Raw genomic sequence first — 19,085 nt, 5'->3', positions numbered from 1 at the left:
AGGTGCGGACCCGCTCCACTCATCAGCTGCACTGTGGAGGCACCCCACACACAAAATAGAGGAAGACCGGCACAGATGTTATCTCAGGGCCAATATTCCACAAACACACACACACGTAAGTGGATGAACAAAAAATATACGGTGCTAAATTAACACGGCCTTCAGCTGTTTTACGTAAGTCTATGAAAGGATTTTCTGCCAGTAGCCATCTAGTATTCCAACCTCTTGCTACAGGGAATGTTTTGGTTCCTTTGCTTTTTGTACTCATAGATCTTTGCCTAATGGGCAAAGCCCTGCCGTATTTGCCTTTAAAGATAAATTCCCCAACATCTGTCTCTGTATTTAACACAGGCAGAGGCAATACTGCTCACGGAAATGTTTATAAAGTAAGTTCTCCCCAGTCTACCCCCAATACCATAGCCAGGTAGGTCTAAATTGAAATAAACTAAGAGATAAATTGTCTTTAGTATGTAATACTGAGTCCAAACTAAGTTAACTTTCACGTGGTTAGTTTTACAGACGACAGGTCACTTTCAGAGAACCAGGTGAGCAACCACAAATACTGCGTCTCCCTTCAGAAAGGACAAGCACCTAAAGGCATACGTGACTAGTTAGCCTGAAATCAGTACCGCTTACTGAACGATAAATTAGAATCACCTACCGCTGCTCAGGCTGGGACAGAGAAAACCTATTTGTGTTTGAATTTTGTTTTTCTTAAAGGACTAAGAACACATACAACCTTGAATTTAAGGGACAGGAAGAATCAATTTTAAGAAGAAAGGAATTCTATCATGACAATAAAACTAAACACTTGCATTCTTTCGCCCTGAACAGATGATGAACATTAGAGCTCACTTCTACTGTATTTCAACACTGTGGGAATCAACAGGCACAATACTTTTCTCCCAGGGAACATAAAAAGGCTGGGAAGTTCTCAACCATGTACCTGATAATAAATTACACCTGCTGCTTCTTGATGTTTAGCGTTTAAAAACGGCACAATCTGGGGATTGTGGAGAAAATCATAAGCATGGAGAAGCATTTCAGGAAGTGGGGAGGGGGTGGGTAGAGGATGGAGAGATCCATGGGTAGGCAGGACATGAAAATGTAAAGTAAGAACTAGACTTTTGGGTTACTCATATCCACATCCTTTACTTTTCCTTGTTGAGGTAAAAGGTGGAATTTATTAGAGATGGATGCTTTAGGTACAGGTGAGAGCCTCAAGGCCTCAGGAACCCACATGTAAACCACAAATGAGGATTACAGACCTAGTTGTTAGTAATATTAATTAAATAGTAATATTACTAATTACAAAAACAATACTTTTAAATTGAGAAATATAACACATACTTAGGCCAAACAAAATAAATACTTGCAAAACCTGCCTTGCTTGGGGTCATAAAAAACTATTCTAAATATGCATATGCATGTGTGTATATTTATGTATGCGAGAGATGGGAGGGGGACTGAGAGAGGGAAAACGGGAGGGAGATTTCACTTTGTAAAAATTTACCACCCAAAGGGCCGGTCCCGTGGCTGAGTGGTTAAGTTCATGCGCTCCGCTTTGCTGGCCCAGGTTTTCGCTAGGTGGAATCCTGGGCGCGGACATGGCACTGCTTGTCAAGCCATGCTGAGGCGGCGTCCCACATGCCACAACTAGGAGGACCCACAACTGAAAATACACAACTGTGTACCAGGGGCTTTGGGGAGAAAAAGAAAAAATAAAAAAATAAAAATAAAAATTTACTACCCTACGCCAACAAATTTGACACCTTATATAAAATGGAGAAATTCCTGGAAAGTCACAAATTACCAAAACTGACTCAAGAAGAAATGGAAACTCTAAACCTGTAAGACATAAAGAAACTGAACTAGTAATTAAAAATCTTTCCACAAATAACACCAAGCCAGGATGGCTTCACCGTGGAATTTTATCAAATGTTTAAAATAATACCAATACTTCACAAACTCTTCCAATAAATAGAGGGGGATGGTCCATTTCCAACCTATTTTATAAGGTCAGTATCACCATGATAATGAATCAAAGAAAGACATCACAAGACAAGAAAATGATAAATATCCTTCATGAACATAGATGCAAAAACCCTCGATACGCATATTAACAAACCAAATCCAACATGACCAAATGGGATTTATCCCTGGAATGCAAGGTTAGATTAACATCCAAAAAGCAATTAATGTAACATAACATATTCAAAGGATAAACACCATATAATCATCAACAAATGCAGAAAAAGCATTTAACAAAATCCAAAACCCATTCATGACAAAACTCTTAAACTTGGAATATAAGGGGAACTTAACCTGATCAACTGCATCTATGAAAAACCTACAATGATCATACTTCAAGGTAAAAGAGGAACATTTTATCCCCAAGATCAAGAATAAAGCCAGGATGTCTGCTCTCATCTGTTCCTTAACGCAGTGCTACAAGCTCTGGCCTGTGCAATCGGGTAAGAAAAAGAAAGAAAAGGCATCCAGATAGGAGAGCTGGCTTTACTGCAGGTAACATGATCTTAAGGAATCCACCCAAAATTATCAGAATTAAGTAATAGGAACTAATTAATTAGAAGTAATAAGTACAGCAAATTTGTAGAATACAAGATCAACATACAAAAATCAATTATAGTTCTATGTTCAACCAACAGACAATCCAAAAATAAAACCGTAATTCCATTCACAAAACCATAGAGAAAAATAAATACGTAGGAACAAAATTTAACAGAAGACGTGTAAGACCTGTACGCTGAAAATTTCAAAACTTTGCTGGGGAAAATGAGGCATGCATGAAGATGAACTATCACCTCACACAATACATAAAATTAACTCAAAATGGACCACAGGCTTAAACATAAGAGCTAAAACAATCAACCTTTTAGAATAAAGCATGGTAGAAAATCCTTAAGAGCCTGAGCTGGGCAAAGATATCTATACCAGAAAGCATGATAAATTGGACTTCATCAAAACTAAAAGCTATTGCATTTCAAAAGATACCACTGAAAAAACGAAAAGACCAGAAGAAAATACAGTCATATGTCACCTAACAACAGGGATACATTCTGAGAAATGTGTTGTTAGGCAATTTTGTCATTGTGCAAACATCATACAGTGTTCTTACAGAAACACAGATGGTACAGCCTACCACACGCTTCAGCTATACGGTACTAATCTTACGGAAGCACTGTCTCACACACAACCCTTCGTGGACCAAAACGTCATTATGCGGCCCAGGACTGCATATCCAAAGCCACATCTGATTAAAGACTTGTATCCAGAATCTACAAAGAACTCTTACAATTCAATAAGACAATCTAAATCAAAAAATGCACAAAAAAAGTGAGCAGACATTTCATCAAAGACATATGAACGGTTAATGAGCACATGAAAAGATGTTCAACACCATCAGTCATTAAGGAAAAAACTATTAAAACCCCCCAGAATAGCTGTATTAAATAAGACAAATAAAAGAAATGTTGGTGAGGATGTAGAGAATTGGAACCCTCATACATTGCTGAAGGGAGTGGAAAATGGCACACGAACTTGGAAAACAGTTCGGCAGTTTCTCAAAACGTAACAAAACTAACATTAAATTCAGCAATTCTACCCCTAGAGAAATGGAAACGTGTCCACAGAAAGACTTACATGCAAATGTTCATAGCAGCGTTATTTCTAATAGCCAAAAACAGTAATCAAGAGACATCTTCAACTGTAAGTAGTTGACAAAATGTGGTATACCCACCAAATGGAAGACAACTCAGCAACCAAAAGGAACAAACTACTGACACACATTACGCTACGGATGAAATCGCCAAAACATGAGATGGAAAGATGCCAAACCAAAGAGATCACACACTGTATGGTCCCATTTATATGAAACGTCCAGAAAAGGCAAATTTAAAAACAGAAAGTCAGTCAGTGGTTGACTGGGGCCTAGGGTGTGAATGGGGATTAACTGTAAATGGTCATGAGGAGTCTTACTGAGGGGATGAAAATATTCTAAAACCAACTCATCAGGATGGTGGCACAACTCAGAAAGTTACTAAGAATCACTGAATTGTACACCTGAAATGGGTGAATTTCATGATATGGAACATATAAATCAATAAAGTTGTTTAAAAAAGAAAGAAGTTTGGTCTTTAAACAAGAGGTAACAGGAAAAGCATTGAAGAGTCTTAAGCAGGCATCCAAGAAGTGACTGCTGAACAAATAATGAGAAAAATAACTAAACTGATTTTTTTTAGAGTATCATAACACATCTGATTACTGGGAGGAAGCGTGGAAATTATATCATGGAGAAAAGATCCACACTGGGATATCAGAGACATATGCTGGAATGTGCATTCAAATACTTACTAGCTGTGTAGTATTACAAATGTCATTAAACCATGCTGAGTTTAAGTGTCCCTGTGTGAAACAGTTATTTCATTATTTAACACATGAACGAACACAGGGAACGAAGGCTTAAGAGGGTTGTTAGTGATCCAAGAACGGAACCCATGGCTGGTGGCAGCAGTGAAGTAGCATTAATGATAGAAGCTATGTTAGGGGTGGCCAATACATATTTGGGAAAGGAATAAATTTCTTGCACCAAAACGTCTTTAGGGTTTTCGTAGACACTCTCAGAAACGAAGTACCAAACCTCTATTTTCTCTAGGTTAAAACTAAAGCATACAAGAACACTTTTCTCAAGGAAACAGACTGAGCTGAGGCAAAGCTCTACCGATCAAGACACAAGGTTCCTCAGAAATGACGTGCATGAGTTACGTACTACATGCAACAAAGCAAGTCCAATGTAAACACTTAAAACTAAATCGCTTAAACAAGGTTGATGTTTTTTTAAAAGGGAAGATACGTTAAAACTAGGCAAACAGCAAGAGTAATTAAAACAAGAAATAACTCGCACGGATAGTTATTTCCTACTTTACAGGGAAGCATGAATTGAGGAAGGAGGAAGTATTTCATTAAATTGCTGACATACTTATTGGAAAGAGGAAAGGCACTATGCATGCAAGTAACGTTTCCAGCTCCATTTTCAAACACCAAAAACCACAGCATTTAGTTCAGGGGTTGACAAGCTACAGCCCACAGGACAAATCTGGCCTGCCAACTACTTTTGTAAATCAAGTTTTGGTGGAAGATAGCTACGCATTCATTTACATTTGTCTGTGGCTGCTGTCCCACTTCAAGAGCAGAGTTGAATATTCACTACAGAGACCATCTGACCTGCAAACCTAAAAAATTTACTATCCGGCTCTTTACAAAAAACATTTTGCAGATTTAGTTTGTTCAGTACTCAGTATGAGCTGACACAGTTCAAATGTTTAGACCAAGGAATTACAAGGTAAGATTTCTGGATTTGATAATGCACGGGTTTAAAAGATACGCTGGGCACATCATGTGACAGGATGCACACTGACACTGCATGCTTTGGAGTCAAAAAGGTTTGACTGTACATCTGTTCATATATGAGAAGACTCGGGCAAGATATTTAAGTCAGTAATACCTCGCTTCTGGATCAGGGCACAACACCTATACCTTCCAGAGTTATATGTACAGCACCCAAAACAATTAAGAGTAGCACATAATAACAATTCAATAAACATTAGGTCCTTCCATCTACACAGTAAACTAGCACTTTCACCCATCCCTTATAATTCTGCAGCAACCCTCAGTCTTCAAAGCCAGGCATTCTGTCACTAGGAAACAACGTTGTGCAATGTGCACCCATTCCCTTATCTATTCAATATGGACTGATTTACCAACCTGGAATGTCTCTACAACTTTTCTAAAGTAATGTCCATAGATAACCTGAGACAATGAATTCCACCACTATAGATTTCACTGCGTGACATTTTAAGATACACACACAAATGTATATGTAAATATATAGATACATAGTTTTGCCTTAAAACTAATCTCTGAAACTCAGAGATAGCACTCTTAGTTCTAGAATAATAACTTTATTATCCTACCCCCTTCAAGACTTCTTTCGATTTTTATAATCATTTCCCAGCCTTTGTCTTTCCCAATGAAAGCATCCTATTCGTTTTTAGTCAGTCCTCATTTTTGAGCCCATAAAGCCATTTTTAATCTTGCTGGTTAAAAACTGGGAAAAGTCCATGTAAACTATGGACTTTGGATGATAATGATGTGTCAGTATAGGTTCATCAATTGTAACAAAGGTACCACTCTGGTGAGGGATACTGATAATGTGGGAGGCTATGCATGTGTGGGGCAGTGGGTATATGGGAAATCTCTGTACTTTCGCTTCCATTTTGCTGTAAACCTAAAACTACTCTAAAAAAATAAAGCCTTACTTAAAAAAAAATAATAATAATACTAAATAGAGGATTTAAAAAACCCAGACTCTTCTTAGGCAAAGTGGCCATTCATGATGATTTTTACCAGGACAGTCCTGATTTAGGTCTGTCACCACAGAGTAATTATTAATAGCACCCCCATTCACTCTCAGAAGTGTCCTGGGTTGCATGATAAATTATATGGTCACTCTACTTCTATGCCTCAACTTTCTCCATCCAAAAAATAAATCAGTACTTCACAATCCAAACTTGATAAATAACTGGGGGAAGGGAGAATGCACCATCTCCCATCTCTGCAAAGGTTTAGAAATATGCCATCCGCAGTGTTAGTACAAGTTTTCGGTCTTACAGCCTGCTGCTTAGGATCCTCTTTTCCCTCCTCGTTTTCCAGGATCTAGATGATAACATTTTTAAAATCCCATAGACATAACAACCTAACCATGTAATCCGGAAACACATTTCTATACTCATTAGCATACGATTCAGTTTAAAAAGTATATACAATTTTTTTTAAGAATCTAGGAAAATGATTCAAATAAAATGTTTTATGTGAAAAAGATATTAAATGTATACATGGAGGGAGAGTCTGAAAAATAAGGCAAAATACTAATTATGGTGATATTTCAGTGGTGATACATTCTTTTTCTCTATGTCTCTGTGTTTTCCAGCTTTACTTAAAATGAGTCTGTACTGTGCTTACAATGGAAGTTTCTCACATGTAGCCAAAGAACAAGACGTTCACACTAAAGCTGAAGTGAATATCCAGGGGGTGCACCCAACTTTAATAAATCCAGAACGGCTACGCTATCTAGGTACAGCCTAAACAACATGAGGTACTTAAGGAAGGCAACACCCAGGACACTTCTGGGATAAAGGGATTGTCCTTTGCTTATGCAAAGTACTTCTAATGTCATCAGTGGCAAGAGATTTCTCGAGTTCAAGGTGGGGTTAGAGTAATGGTTCTTACCCAGGTTTAAGCTTGAAGAGGATCCGTGTGAAGAGAGGGAAGGAGGTGGTGTCTGTGAATGTCCTGGTCCCTGACTAGGGAGAGGCATGCCCACGGGTCCAGGAGAGGAGGAAAAGCTAAGGCCGTTATAAAAACTGTGTCCAATGGGGGTCAAGCTGCTCGATGTCCTCTTATAAAGGTCACTGCTGCCAGTCAGGGAGTCACGGCGGGAGCCACTGCCAGTGTTGGAGTTTGCAACTAAAATGGAATTAAAACAATGCAGATAAGAACAGGCCTGTTCTTCGAAGAACAAGCCCAGTGATCTGTTCCTAACGCTCTGATACAGACTCCTTACCACCGCAAATTTGTCAGCAGAGACGGCCTAACCGTTCAGGTGGCAGTTCTAGGGGCAGGTAAAGTAATAAAGAGGACATGGCTTAAGTTAACAAGAAACTTCTGTTCAAACCATCACACGTATGCTAAATTGACCTTCCTTTTGTGTCACATATTATGGGGTGGGCGTGGGTTTAAAAGCTCTGACGGCCACATAAGCTATGGAAAAGGTGAAAGAAAATGGGCTGGAAAGAATGCCTTTCATCAACCCAAAGGTTCTAGTAGAAAAATGGAGTAGAGAAAAAAGATATGTCAATGGGGTATTGCCCCACTACATAAGAATTATATATGAAAGTCTGTTTTCTCAATGGGTTCAATCAAGAGTTATTACTAGGCCCCAATTCCAATTTAAGATACTTTCTCCCAAACATGCCCTTCTCTTTTGAGACTACACTATTTTACAAACACCACAATATACCATTATTTACCTTACTACTTCCTGCTTTTTTCTCCCATCAAAACATTAAAGATATCTTGGTCTAATTTCCTTCCTCCCACTTTTCCATAATATCCACCTTAATACTTCTCGCAAGACTAGAGAAACCCCATGACTCTCTAAGGCCTGCAGACTGTGGAGTTCACTAACCCGTGATCTTTGCTAAGTCCTCCTCCTTCACTTTTTGACATCTACGTTTTTATGCTTCCCTCCACGTTCTTCCCAATGCCTATAAAAGTCTCCCTTGCTTTTCTAATCCCTGAAACAAACTGACTATGAGAATATAAATAAGTAGCAACATGAGCATAAACCTAGAACAGGCCCCAACTGTATCACATGATTTTAACAGTCCATCATCTCAAAGATACGTGAGACGGCTGGATTCCCACGGGGCTCGGTCCAGATCTGCCTGTGGTATCTGTCCAGGGTTCCATGCATTGTCAGTGTTTTGTAAAGATTATAAACATAATTAAAACTCAGTTTTAACAGCACATCAGTCTGATTTCTACCTGCTGTTCCAAACCCTCCCAGGGCCGATCCCAGGGTGGCGCCGAGAGAACTGCTGCTTCCAAATCCCAAGGACGTGCTGGCGGGCTGGGCCGAGCCCTGGGAGAAGAGGGAGCTGCTCTGCGAACTGCTGCTCAGAGAGTTGTTGCCATAGAAAGAGCTGGATGCCAGGTTGTTACTGGGCTGCTGCTGGGGCTGGGGCTGAGGCTGCTGGGTTCCTAAAGGGCGAAATGGTCCATTTGTTGTTCCAGCAAGACCACCGGCTGCTCCATTTGCTGAAGCTGCGGCCGCTGCAACAGCTATGAAGAAGAAAGCAAACCATCTGGCTGTTAAAGGAGCCGGCCATATTTCCAAACTACACTGTTATCCTTTAGAAAACCTTTTAATGCTGCCATATCTTTTCAAAGCAGACGGAAACCTTGTAAAGAACTATACAAATCTGTCTTTGATCCCTTCATCTGAAGCTTCTATTTTCTATTTCAACTGTCAATTTGAAGTCAAAATACCACTGGAGCCAAGTTCACGATGGTGGTAGCTTTAAAGGGTCTGAGTTTAAAACAGGTACAGAGATCAAATGTACTCATTTTAAATACAACCACTTCCTAAAATCTCAAGTTTCACAAATACCTACGTTAAGGACATTTTTCAAGAACCACTGGCGACCAAATACTAGAGTCCCTCCAGCTCCTAAGACACTTGAGCACGTTGCTCTCTTCAAGATGTTCCCGCAATGGTTCCTCACTTTCAAATACACATAAAGCTTAAAATAAAGCCTATTACCCCTCAACCAAAATTTATGCTCTGCCACTCCTTACTACTCCTCCCTCCCACTTTCTCCATCCCTGCCCCAGCGCAAAAGAAAACCACCAAAAAAAAAAAACCAACAAGAAAAACACACATTATCTTAAAACGATGACATGGATTACTGTAAAATTAGCCTTGGACTTCTGCCAAGGGTGCCATCTTCAATGAGTAATCCAACTTCTGACGCCCGCACTGGAGCAAGTCCTTGCTGCTAACCAGCTGGTACTTGCTGTCAACAGAACCAGAATTGAGGTCACTTGCTGCTTTGGACTCTCTGTCTGAAATATTACTGTGTAGAATTGCTACACTGAGAATTGTCAAAGTATTTTATTTTCAACGTATTTTAAAAGTATCATCTGGGGCCAGCCCAGTGGTACAGCAGTTAACTTTGCATGTTCCGCTTCAGCGGCCCTGGGTTCACCAGTTCGGATCCCAGGTGTGGACCTACACATTGCTTGTCAAGCCACGTTGTGGCAGGTGCCCCACGTATAAAAAGCAAAGGAAGATGGGCACGGATGGTAACTCAGGGCCATTCTTCCTTAGCAAAAGGAGGACTGGCGGCAGATCTTAGCTCAGAGCTAACCTTCCTCAAAAAAGGATATCATCTGTCACCCCCTTTAGATCTCTGACATGAGTCCACTAGGATCTAAGCTCACCTGCTTGTGCAGCTGAAGAACTAATAATGACTGGGGCGGGAGCTACAAGTCGAACAGGAGCGCCGAGACCATTTCTCGCTCCTGCGTTCACCACAAGGGCACCAGTTTGGTCATAGTAGGCAGCAGGAGCCAAGACCGGATAACCTGGGAATATCAAGCCAACATATAAGTATATATGAAACTAACAAATGCCTCCTGAGCACCAGCATATTGTAAATAGTCACAAACTCAGCTTTGGGGACAGACAGACCTAGATTTATATCCTGGCTTCACCACTTAGACAGCTGTATGACCCTCAATCACTGGGTATCCATTTCCCCATCTGTGAAATGAAGATAATACCTGCCTCATAAAGTTCTTGTATAGATGAAAGGGCGAATGTGAAAGACCTAGCATGACATCTAACACAATAAGAGGCAGTGTTATTTACCACCCACTACCTGTTAGAAAAGGAACTTGGCGGAACAGGGAATACCTCTGGCTCTTCAAAGTGCTAACCAAAGTCATCAGCAGCAATCATACACTGGCAATTGTTTTTTTTTTCCTTGACTACACAAATAACAGAGGGTACAAATGATTACAATCATAGTACTTTCATGCCACATAATAATCTCAGTACAAATATCCTGCAAGTTAGCAGGAAAAACCTAAACGAGCTTCCCAACAGGATCTTTCAATACCCTATGAGATGGAATCTCCAAATCCCATTGAGTCATAGAAGAAACCACAGGTGACTTTCCAATAAAACAGAAGTGTTCAGTAATTAACAAAACACAGTATGCAAGTTAAAGTTACTCACTGAATTCATAAACAGATCAGTTAATTAGGCTATGCTCCATGGTCACTAAGAATCCATAAACTCAGGCTGAGGTCTCACAAGGACCTGTTTCAAAGGAAGCACCTCAGACTACATCCAATCCATGAAAAGAACAGGACCAGGTGACATTGAGCCCAGAATAACATATATTCAAGATATATACATATCTCAATTGTAGGCAGGCAGCTACAAAGCACCTCTACTGTTGGTTTGGGAGAAAACCTAGAAACGTCAGGGATGACCCTATGAAGGAATGCTAAGAATTTCTTCCTAAAAATGCTGTTCAAAGACATCAGCATAAAAACTAAAGCTCTGGAGTGATGCTAAAGTAGCCTGGCCACTGCTTTTATCCCTGATCGTCACTCAAGGAAAACAGCATATTCCAAGCTGTGTGTGGAGATCACAGATCTCCAACATACAAGGTTAAGACTGGCTCAGAACAACTAGGTGCTCTCATCAATGAACTAGGGTCTAGGTGAGGGCAAGGGTGTCACCCTTGCCAGTCTCCAAATCACAACAAGCCTAAGCAAGCCGAAAGTACTGCCGATTCTCCTCTCCATCTCCCCCAATGACAGAGTTTCTTCTTAAGGTATTAGGACAAACAACGCAGCCTCACCTGGCATGCCCGCAGCCAGTCCTTGTCCAAAAGCAAGAGCAGAATTCACTGCTGCAGCTGCCACTAGTGGATCTGTTTGCTGTCCCTGCTGGTTCTGATTCGGGGTCAAAGGACGCTGGCTGGCTCCTCCACGGAGAACCTGGGAGACAGAAATAAATCAATTACTTTTTTCTCACTGGCAATACCTAACACCTACCATGTGCTCTACGTCTGGTTGACTTTTAAAAATTAATAGTTGTAAACCATTTTTCTTATAGTGGTTTTATATGGCATGGCTATTAGGATGAAAATTCAATTAACATCTCATATAATGAAATTTCCTTCTACAATTCTTAAACATATTATCTTTATAAGCTGTCAAAAGCATATAAAAGTGTTGATTCATTCATTAATCACATACTTAATGCCTACCATCTGGCAGGTACTAGGGATAAAGCAATGAACAAGACAAAGCCCTTGCCCTCTTGGAGCTTCTGATCTAGTGAATGAGACAGACAACCAACAGTAACTATAACAGACGTCAGTGCTCTGACAAACAGAGGGTGACGAAGGAAGAGTACGATGGAGTGGGGGAGGGGGTCTAGACAGGACGAACAAGGATAATTTACCCACATAATTAAGATAAAATACCTGTGTCTTTAAAAAACACACACACACACAAAAGAAGTTATATTTTCTTTATGGAATATGAGAGCATTTTCTCTACCCTATGATACTATTCCCATTCATCAAGGCCCAAATGGCCCCAAATGAGCTCCAGATTTGATGTAGGAGGCTTCTGACCTGTTTCTATTTCTCCTGCCATAACATTCCACAAACACGCAGCAGTCTAAATGGAGACAAGTATTTGTCAAGAACACTGACACGTGAGCGCAGAAAACTAGTTCTGCGACTGTGATAAAGGATCTACTTTTTATTAAACAGGTATAAAGATGCTGGTAAACACTCCGAATTCTCGAAGAATCTACTCCAGAAGATCTATATACTCCAGGAAGTAAAAACGCAAAACCCAAAGACCAAGGCTAAAAATTTCCAAAGTTTATGGACGACGCATTGTGCAATGTCTTCAAAGACAGAGTTCTTAGATCGTTTTCACTATCGCTTTGCTATTTATAAAAGACACGTGGTCAGAACGTGGGTACAGATTATTCTTGGTAAAAAATGTAAAAGACAAACACACCAACAATCAAATATTTATTACATGAGCATAAAGTGGACAACACTGTCCTTATTGGCAAGAAGAGATGCTAGACACTTAATTTACCCAAAGACTCTTATTTCCTTATCTATAAAACTACTGAGAGTAACAGCTCATCTTGCAGACGTGTTGGGAGTATTAGAACTAACGTCTGCAAGGCACAATGCCTGGTACCCCAGAGACAATCGATAACCAACAGCTAACTGCCATCAACATATTAGGCAATTTATTTCTGTTTATGACCTAAAGAATCTAACAGACTTTACAAGAGAAGGAGTGCTTCAATCTACAACGATAGAAGAGTGAAGGGAGGCTGCCTAGGGGAGTGTTTGGGCCAAGACTTAGCAGATGCCTAACCAATAACCCAGAAGACCTCTCACTCTAAGAAAAGTAAACAGCATGTACAGAGATATGGCAAATACTAAGAGCTCAAGAACTAATAAAACATCAATGAGGGGCCAGCCCAGTGGCACAGTGCTTAAGTTCACACGCTCTGCTTCGGAGGCCTACAGTTCACAGGTTCAGATCCAAGGTGTGCACCTACACACTGCTCATCAAGCCATGCTGTGGCTCCATCCCACATACAAAACAGAGGAAGACTGGCACAGATGTTAGTTAAGGGCCTATCTTCCTCACCCCCCCACCCAAAAAAAAAACTCAGTGAAAGGTTCGTTTTCACAGGACATAATCAACTAGGCTTGTGTGTGATTAGAAATTGTGTGGAAAGGTCAGGGGATAGGGGAAGGGACAAGGTGCCAGAATAAAGGGGTGGTCCAGACTATTGAGTGTTGTTGTAATGAAGACAGTGACATGCTTCCTTTTTGCCCACTCTCCAGAAATCTGTGTGCTACCTTGATGAAACATCACAGTTCTTAAGTCAGCTGCCAAAGTTCATATATTTCAATTTCATCAAGAGCCACTGGGTCTGGATTTTACGGAAACAAATACATAAAATTTCACAAGTAACATTTTAACATCTAACAAAATCAAGAAAAATGACTCAATATCTATTTGTAAAGCACTATCCTAGGAGTAGGTTTACTACCTATCTTCACAACGCAAAAGCTGTTAAATTCAAACTTCTCGCCAAAGGTGCTGAGCTAAACTCAGTAAAACCTACCTGTACTTAACAGGCAAGCAGATGCTCCATGGGGATATTTTAATTAATAACCATCCATCCTTCTGTTCACCATGCTCACTAGATCATCATCCACAGTCTCCCCCAGTCAAGACAGTGCAGAAGCCATTCTAAACTCTGCTCTCTCACAACGCAATCTCCAACACCAAATCACCACCAAGTTTACCACCTGTGCTTGGGTTCAACCCAACACCTAGGATTTTTTCTTTAACAAACATTTTGAAATAGAAGAGAATTCAATTTTATCAAGTGTCAAAGGAACCTTCAAAAAGGATGAAAAAGGAATCAGAAGTAAGATGGAATGGCTGGAATGTCACTGAGTCTGCTGAAAGTTCCAGCAATTAGATTTGGAATACTTGGCGTGCCTAGAACATAACAAATGCTTTCTGATAAAATGTAAAGGCCAAAAAGGCAAAAAGCAAAGTTTAAAAGGGTCTCCCATTTCAATGACTACGACAAAGGAGTTCACCAAGAAAATTCTATTCTCCTAAAATAACTTGAGAGAAATCGGCAAAAATAACACAAACTAAAATTTGCCACCCTATTAAAAAGTAATGCTAATAACATTTCCATAGTAGGGTTTGTAACTGTGGGTGACAGAAAACTCTGAAATGCAAATTATCATGATTATTTTCTAGCTAAGGAATCTACATTTGAAGAAGTTATGCAACTTGCCCTAGCTGCGACCTGGTAAGAGACAGAACAAACCCAGATCTGAGGTTTTCTATAACTGCAGACATCACAATATGGTCAGAAAACAGCACAGGTTGGGAAATTATAGATTTGTGTTCAAATCTTAACAACTTAATATTTGTGTGACCCTGAGTAGACAAATGCCATTTCCTCAATCTTAGGATGGGAAGTCATATATTTATCAGTATCAGAATAAGTAAAAGAGGGGCTGGCTCAGTGGCATAGTAGTTAAGTTTGCACTCTCCACTTTGGTGACCCAGGTCACAGGTTCAGATCCCAGGCATAGACCTACATACTGCTCATCAAGTCACACTGTGGCAGCATCCCACATACAAAACAGAGGAAGATCGGCAACAGATGTTAGCTCAGGGCCAATCTTCCTCACCAAGAAAAAAAATAATAATAAGTAAAGGAAATTATATGTGGAACACTTAGCTTTAAACAGAAAGTCTTCAATAAGAAGTACTGTACTATTGCTATTTTTCTTGTTTACTCTATTAGACCTAATTTTAAAACATGGTAATTACTTCTGTCCTCCAAATCCACAATAACTCGGCAGCCATTTAAACACAAAGATGATCACACAAATAAATACCGACTGACCACAAAGAGTAGCTATTGTAGTTATTATTGATACACACCACTGATTCTCTCAAGAAATTATCTGCTGAATTCCTTAGATACCTCACACTATTGCAAGGAAAATCACACAGCAGCTTCCAATATCTTACTATAAAAATACTGACCTAGGACAAACTAGCTAGAATTTCAAGACCTGTGTTTGTCCTATAATTTTGTGGAATCTAAAAAATTAAACATATACTCTTTTACTGAGATTGATAAAAAGCAAAGAACTCTTGTCTGGATCATATCATATGTGCATATACGAGCATGGTGTTTTGTCTCAAAAAACACATTTAATTTGCGACGCATATCAAAAGCCTAAATCTAAGTGCTCATTTTATTTGCTTGAAAAAAATTCCATTTCTAGGAATGTATTCCATGGAAATAATCCCAGACTTATGCAAAAGGATATTGATCAGTCTATTTATAACACAAAATACTGCTAAGTTAAATACCAAATAATAGTGGACTGGTGAAAATAAAGTATGGAATAGTCTTTGATGGATTTAATACAGCCAGCAAACATTAGGTAACATGGAAAAGTGTAAAAACAGGAGGCAAAACCATGTGGAAAGCATAATCCCAATTTTAGAAGGCAGAAATTAAATAATGAGGCTAGAATGACAGATACTAAACATTAATATTGTTTTTTTCTGACATGAAGACTTAGGGTGATTTTTTTTCTTTGAGTTTTCCAATTCACCACAATTTTCAGGAATAAATAGGTGTTATTCTAATAAGCAGGAGAAAATGGCCTATTAAAAATAAAAAGACACACAGTCATGTGTCCCTTAACAACGGAGATGCCTTCTGAGAAATGCATCATTAGGCAACTGCATCACTGTGCACACATCCGAGTGCGCTTACATAAGCCCAGATGGCACAGCATGCTACACACCCAGGCTCTATGGTACTAATCTCAGGGGACCACCATTGTCTATCTGGTCCGCTACTGACCAAAATGTCGTCTCATGGGGCACATGACTATATTTAGTTTTGCAGTTATTATCCTTTCCCAACTCAATTAAAAAGCTCTTATTCCTATAAGTTAAAACAGATATAACAGGTTTAAGATTTATAACCAATTCAACAGATGTTATAAATAAGCAGTCTGAAGAACTAGTACCTCCCCTTTGATGGCAACTTAACTGGTAAGAGAGCCAGAAGTGATCTGAGAACGGTGCTTAGCAGGTTAACTATAGTATGGCAGAAAGAAAATTTTACTGTCAGTATGAATACACACTTTGCCACTTGCCAACTAAGTACCCTTAACTGGACAATCCTCTAAGCAGTTTTCTCATACGTAATACCATGATCTCACCTAGTTACATGCCCAAGGACCTAACACATAAAAGGCATTCCACAAGCACAGTGAAGTCTGAGCCTGAACTCAGAGAACGCATAAGAGGGAACTCGCCCATGCACAGCATTTCTCTATCAGGAGCAACATTACCTTTCAATCATATGCGATAACTAAAATTCACACGACGCTGGAGTACATTTTGTTTACATTTACCTGCTGCTGCCCTTGCTGAGCCTGTGGGGTGGTTTGCTGATTAGCAGAATTAGTTGCTGCAGCGGCAGCAGCGGCTTGCTGCTGGAAAAGACTGGCAGGGTAGACTCCCCAGGGCGTAACTCCGTAATACTGGTGAGGGACCACAGCTGGGCCTACAAACAGCAAGAGTAAGGTAAGGAAGGTTAGGCTAGTCGAATCATCTCATGGTTTCCAAACACTACATCTGACTCAGCACATCCTACTACAAAATATTAACTTAAGTATATACTGATTCCCTCTAGCTAATCATGAATTCTGTTTCTTAAATACAGAAAATATTATACATGATCCCCACACCAAAGTCTTCTAAAGTCAGTAATATACTCCAGGACTAGAGGAAGAAGCTAGCAAAGGACAAAACACCGCAGATACTGAACGGGAGAATAAGTGATAGAAGCTCGAGGGGGTGGGCTTAAGGACAGATGGAGGACTTGCCCTTGGTCAGGAGGAAGGCAAAGGCATGTTTTTCCTCTGAGAAAGAAAGGAGAGAGGATAGATACAGACAGGGAAATAAATGGAGAGTTTATGTGCTGGAAGTGATGGAACACAACAAAAGATGACGTGGTACCCTGCTTTCACTGGTGAAGATGGCACCTGAGGTGACTGATAGGGACAGGGGTCCTGGTGCTTCATTACTTCCAGAAATAATAAGATCCATCAGTCTTCTGACAACAAAACCTCAACACTCCACTGAACCTCCACTGCTCAATTCTAAGAGGCTTGGTTTTCCTATTTCTACTTTTAAAGTCACAAAAGGTATTCAACACAACTACCTTTAGATATCGATAAATGAAATTTTACATTTAAGCCAAAGTTGAAAACAAATAGAAACAAAAAATATATAACATCTTGGCTTCTTACAGACCTGCTGAGTACCCTAAACAAAACTAAGCATTTCGCTCTAACCTAAATTATCTGTTCACCTTTTTTTTAAGAATTTTTTTTTATTTTTCCTTTTTCTCCCAAAGCCCCCTGGTACATAGTTGTGTATTTTTAGCTTGGGGCCCTTCCAGCTGTGGTATGTGCGATGCCGCCTCAGCATAGCCTGATGAGCCGTGCCATGTCCACACCCAGGATTTGAACCAGTGAAACCCTGTGCCGCTGAAGCAGAGCGTGCGAACTTAACCACTCAGCCACGGGGCCGGCCCCTCTGTTCACCTTCTTGAGCAGCAAGCTGCAGCTGCAGACTCTGCCACTCAGAGGAGGCAACAGAGAAGTCACAGAGCTATGCAGCAACCTGGGTGTGGCAGAAATCTAAACCAGAGAATTCTCTGAAGCTGGTGGCAAGAAACACCAAGGCTGCATATTTGCGAGCCAAGACATGTGCTCAAAGCCAGCTCCTCACATCTGCTGAAACCCATCTCCACTGAGAACTTTCTTAGTTAAGGGAGGGTTTAAAACATGTGCACCGTGACTGAGTAACAACCATGCCTTCCAACGGACTTCCAAAGAGTGTTTCAAACCCATCTATCTCACACAGGAGCTAATCCTACAGAAACACACACTCCAAAGCAAAAGAAACTGCACGTTTTTTGTTTTCCCATTTTAAGCTTCTAAAACACAAATAAGTCAAATAATATCACTGTCCAAAATTGCTCTGACATTCTCATTTGGTATTTTCTGTACCTGTGGGCTGAGCCAAGATCAAGCAGCTCTGTTTATTAGGGTGCCCACTGGGAGACACCACATCTGGGTGCAAAATGAAGGCACTGCTTAGAAAAGCTATGCTGCAATATGAACTAATTCTTTTAACAAGCAAATGGGTTAAAAATTCTGAACTTATCAGAAGCTGAAGAGTCCAAAAACCACACCTGCAAGTTAAAATGAGTGGTGAGCCCCCAAACTCATCTGACTAGTGTTTATAAAGCAGGGTGGGTTTGGGTCAGTTAAAGAAAAGAACGAAAGAGAAAAACAACACAGTGCAGGGCCCACCTGAGCCTCAGTTTTCTCACCTGTAAAATGGGTGCAATAGGTGTAGGAGGGTTGCCACATCTATCGTGAAGGATTGGTGTGCAACCTGCAATGACATTCCCAAGCCTCCCTCAAAAGCCAGCAAAGCCAACCTCCACTGTACACGGGCTACGGTTCCCATACACATTCACACCAGCTTTGACATCTTCTCAACTTGCCTTGCTACTCTGTTCCCTGGTCAGGCGGCCTATGGCTGAGTTTAGGAAAATACCCAAGGGCGCCTCATGAACTGAGCTTGGTTCATGAGGATGCCTGCTTCAATTCCTACGTGATTAACACCCCATGAGAATACGCAGTTTCACAGTCTGGGTAGTTAACATTTCCAGTTCTAGGTGAAAGCCCTCAAGTTACTTTCAGGCTGGCTGACATGATGACTACAAAAAGCAAGAT

The 19,085-nt window shown here is 40.3% G+C and overlaps 1 protein-coding gene and 1 non-coding gene across 51 annotated transcripts in view; both read right to left on the bottom strand.

Moving 5' to 3' along the window:
• PUM1 (pumilio RNA binding family member 1) overlaps nt 1-19,085 on the bottom strand; it is a 122,680-nt gene that overhangs the window by 25,648 nt on the left and 77,947 nt on the right. For 22 of the 50 annotated variants that reach the window (XM_070260531.1, XM_070260533.1, XM_070260530.1 and 19 more), the window contains 5 exons: nt 16,686-16,837; nt 11,517-11,655; nt 10,084-10,227; nt 8,626-8,922; nt 7,309-7,545 (listed from right to left, as the gene is read on the bottom strand). In XM_070260531.1, the coding sequence (XP_070116632.1) occupies nt 7,309-7,545; nt 8,626-8,922; nt 10,084-10,227; nt 11,517-11,655; nt 16,686-16,837 (969 nt within the window). The remainder of the gene's footprint in view (nt 1-7,308; nt 7,546-8,625; nt 8,923-10,083; nt 10,228-11,516; nt 11,656-16,685; nt 16,838-19,085) is intronic. The other 28 variants (XM_070260539.1, XM_070260526.1, XM_070260528.1 and 25 more) reach the window with 3 other exon arrangements.
• LOC111772654 (small nucleolar RNA SNORD103/SNORD85) lies at nt 11,329-11,404 on the bottom strand. The gene has a single exon (XR_002806657.1). It is a non-coding gene; the product is annotated as a small nucleolar RNA SNORD103/SNORD85 (small nucleolar RNA).

Source organism: Equus caballus, chromosome 2, assembly GCF_041296265.1.
Source record: "Equus caballus isolate H_3958 breed thoroughbred chromosome 2, TB-T2T, whole genome shotgun sequence".
Classification (NCBI taxonomy): domain Eukaryota; kingdom Metazoa; phylum Chordata; class Mammalia; order Perissodactyla; family Equidae; genus Equus; species Equus caballus.
The sequence above is the reverse complement of the archived record's forward strand: the minus strand, read 5'-3'. Positions and strand labels throughout refer to the sequence as shown.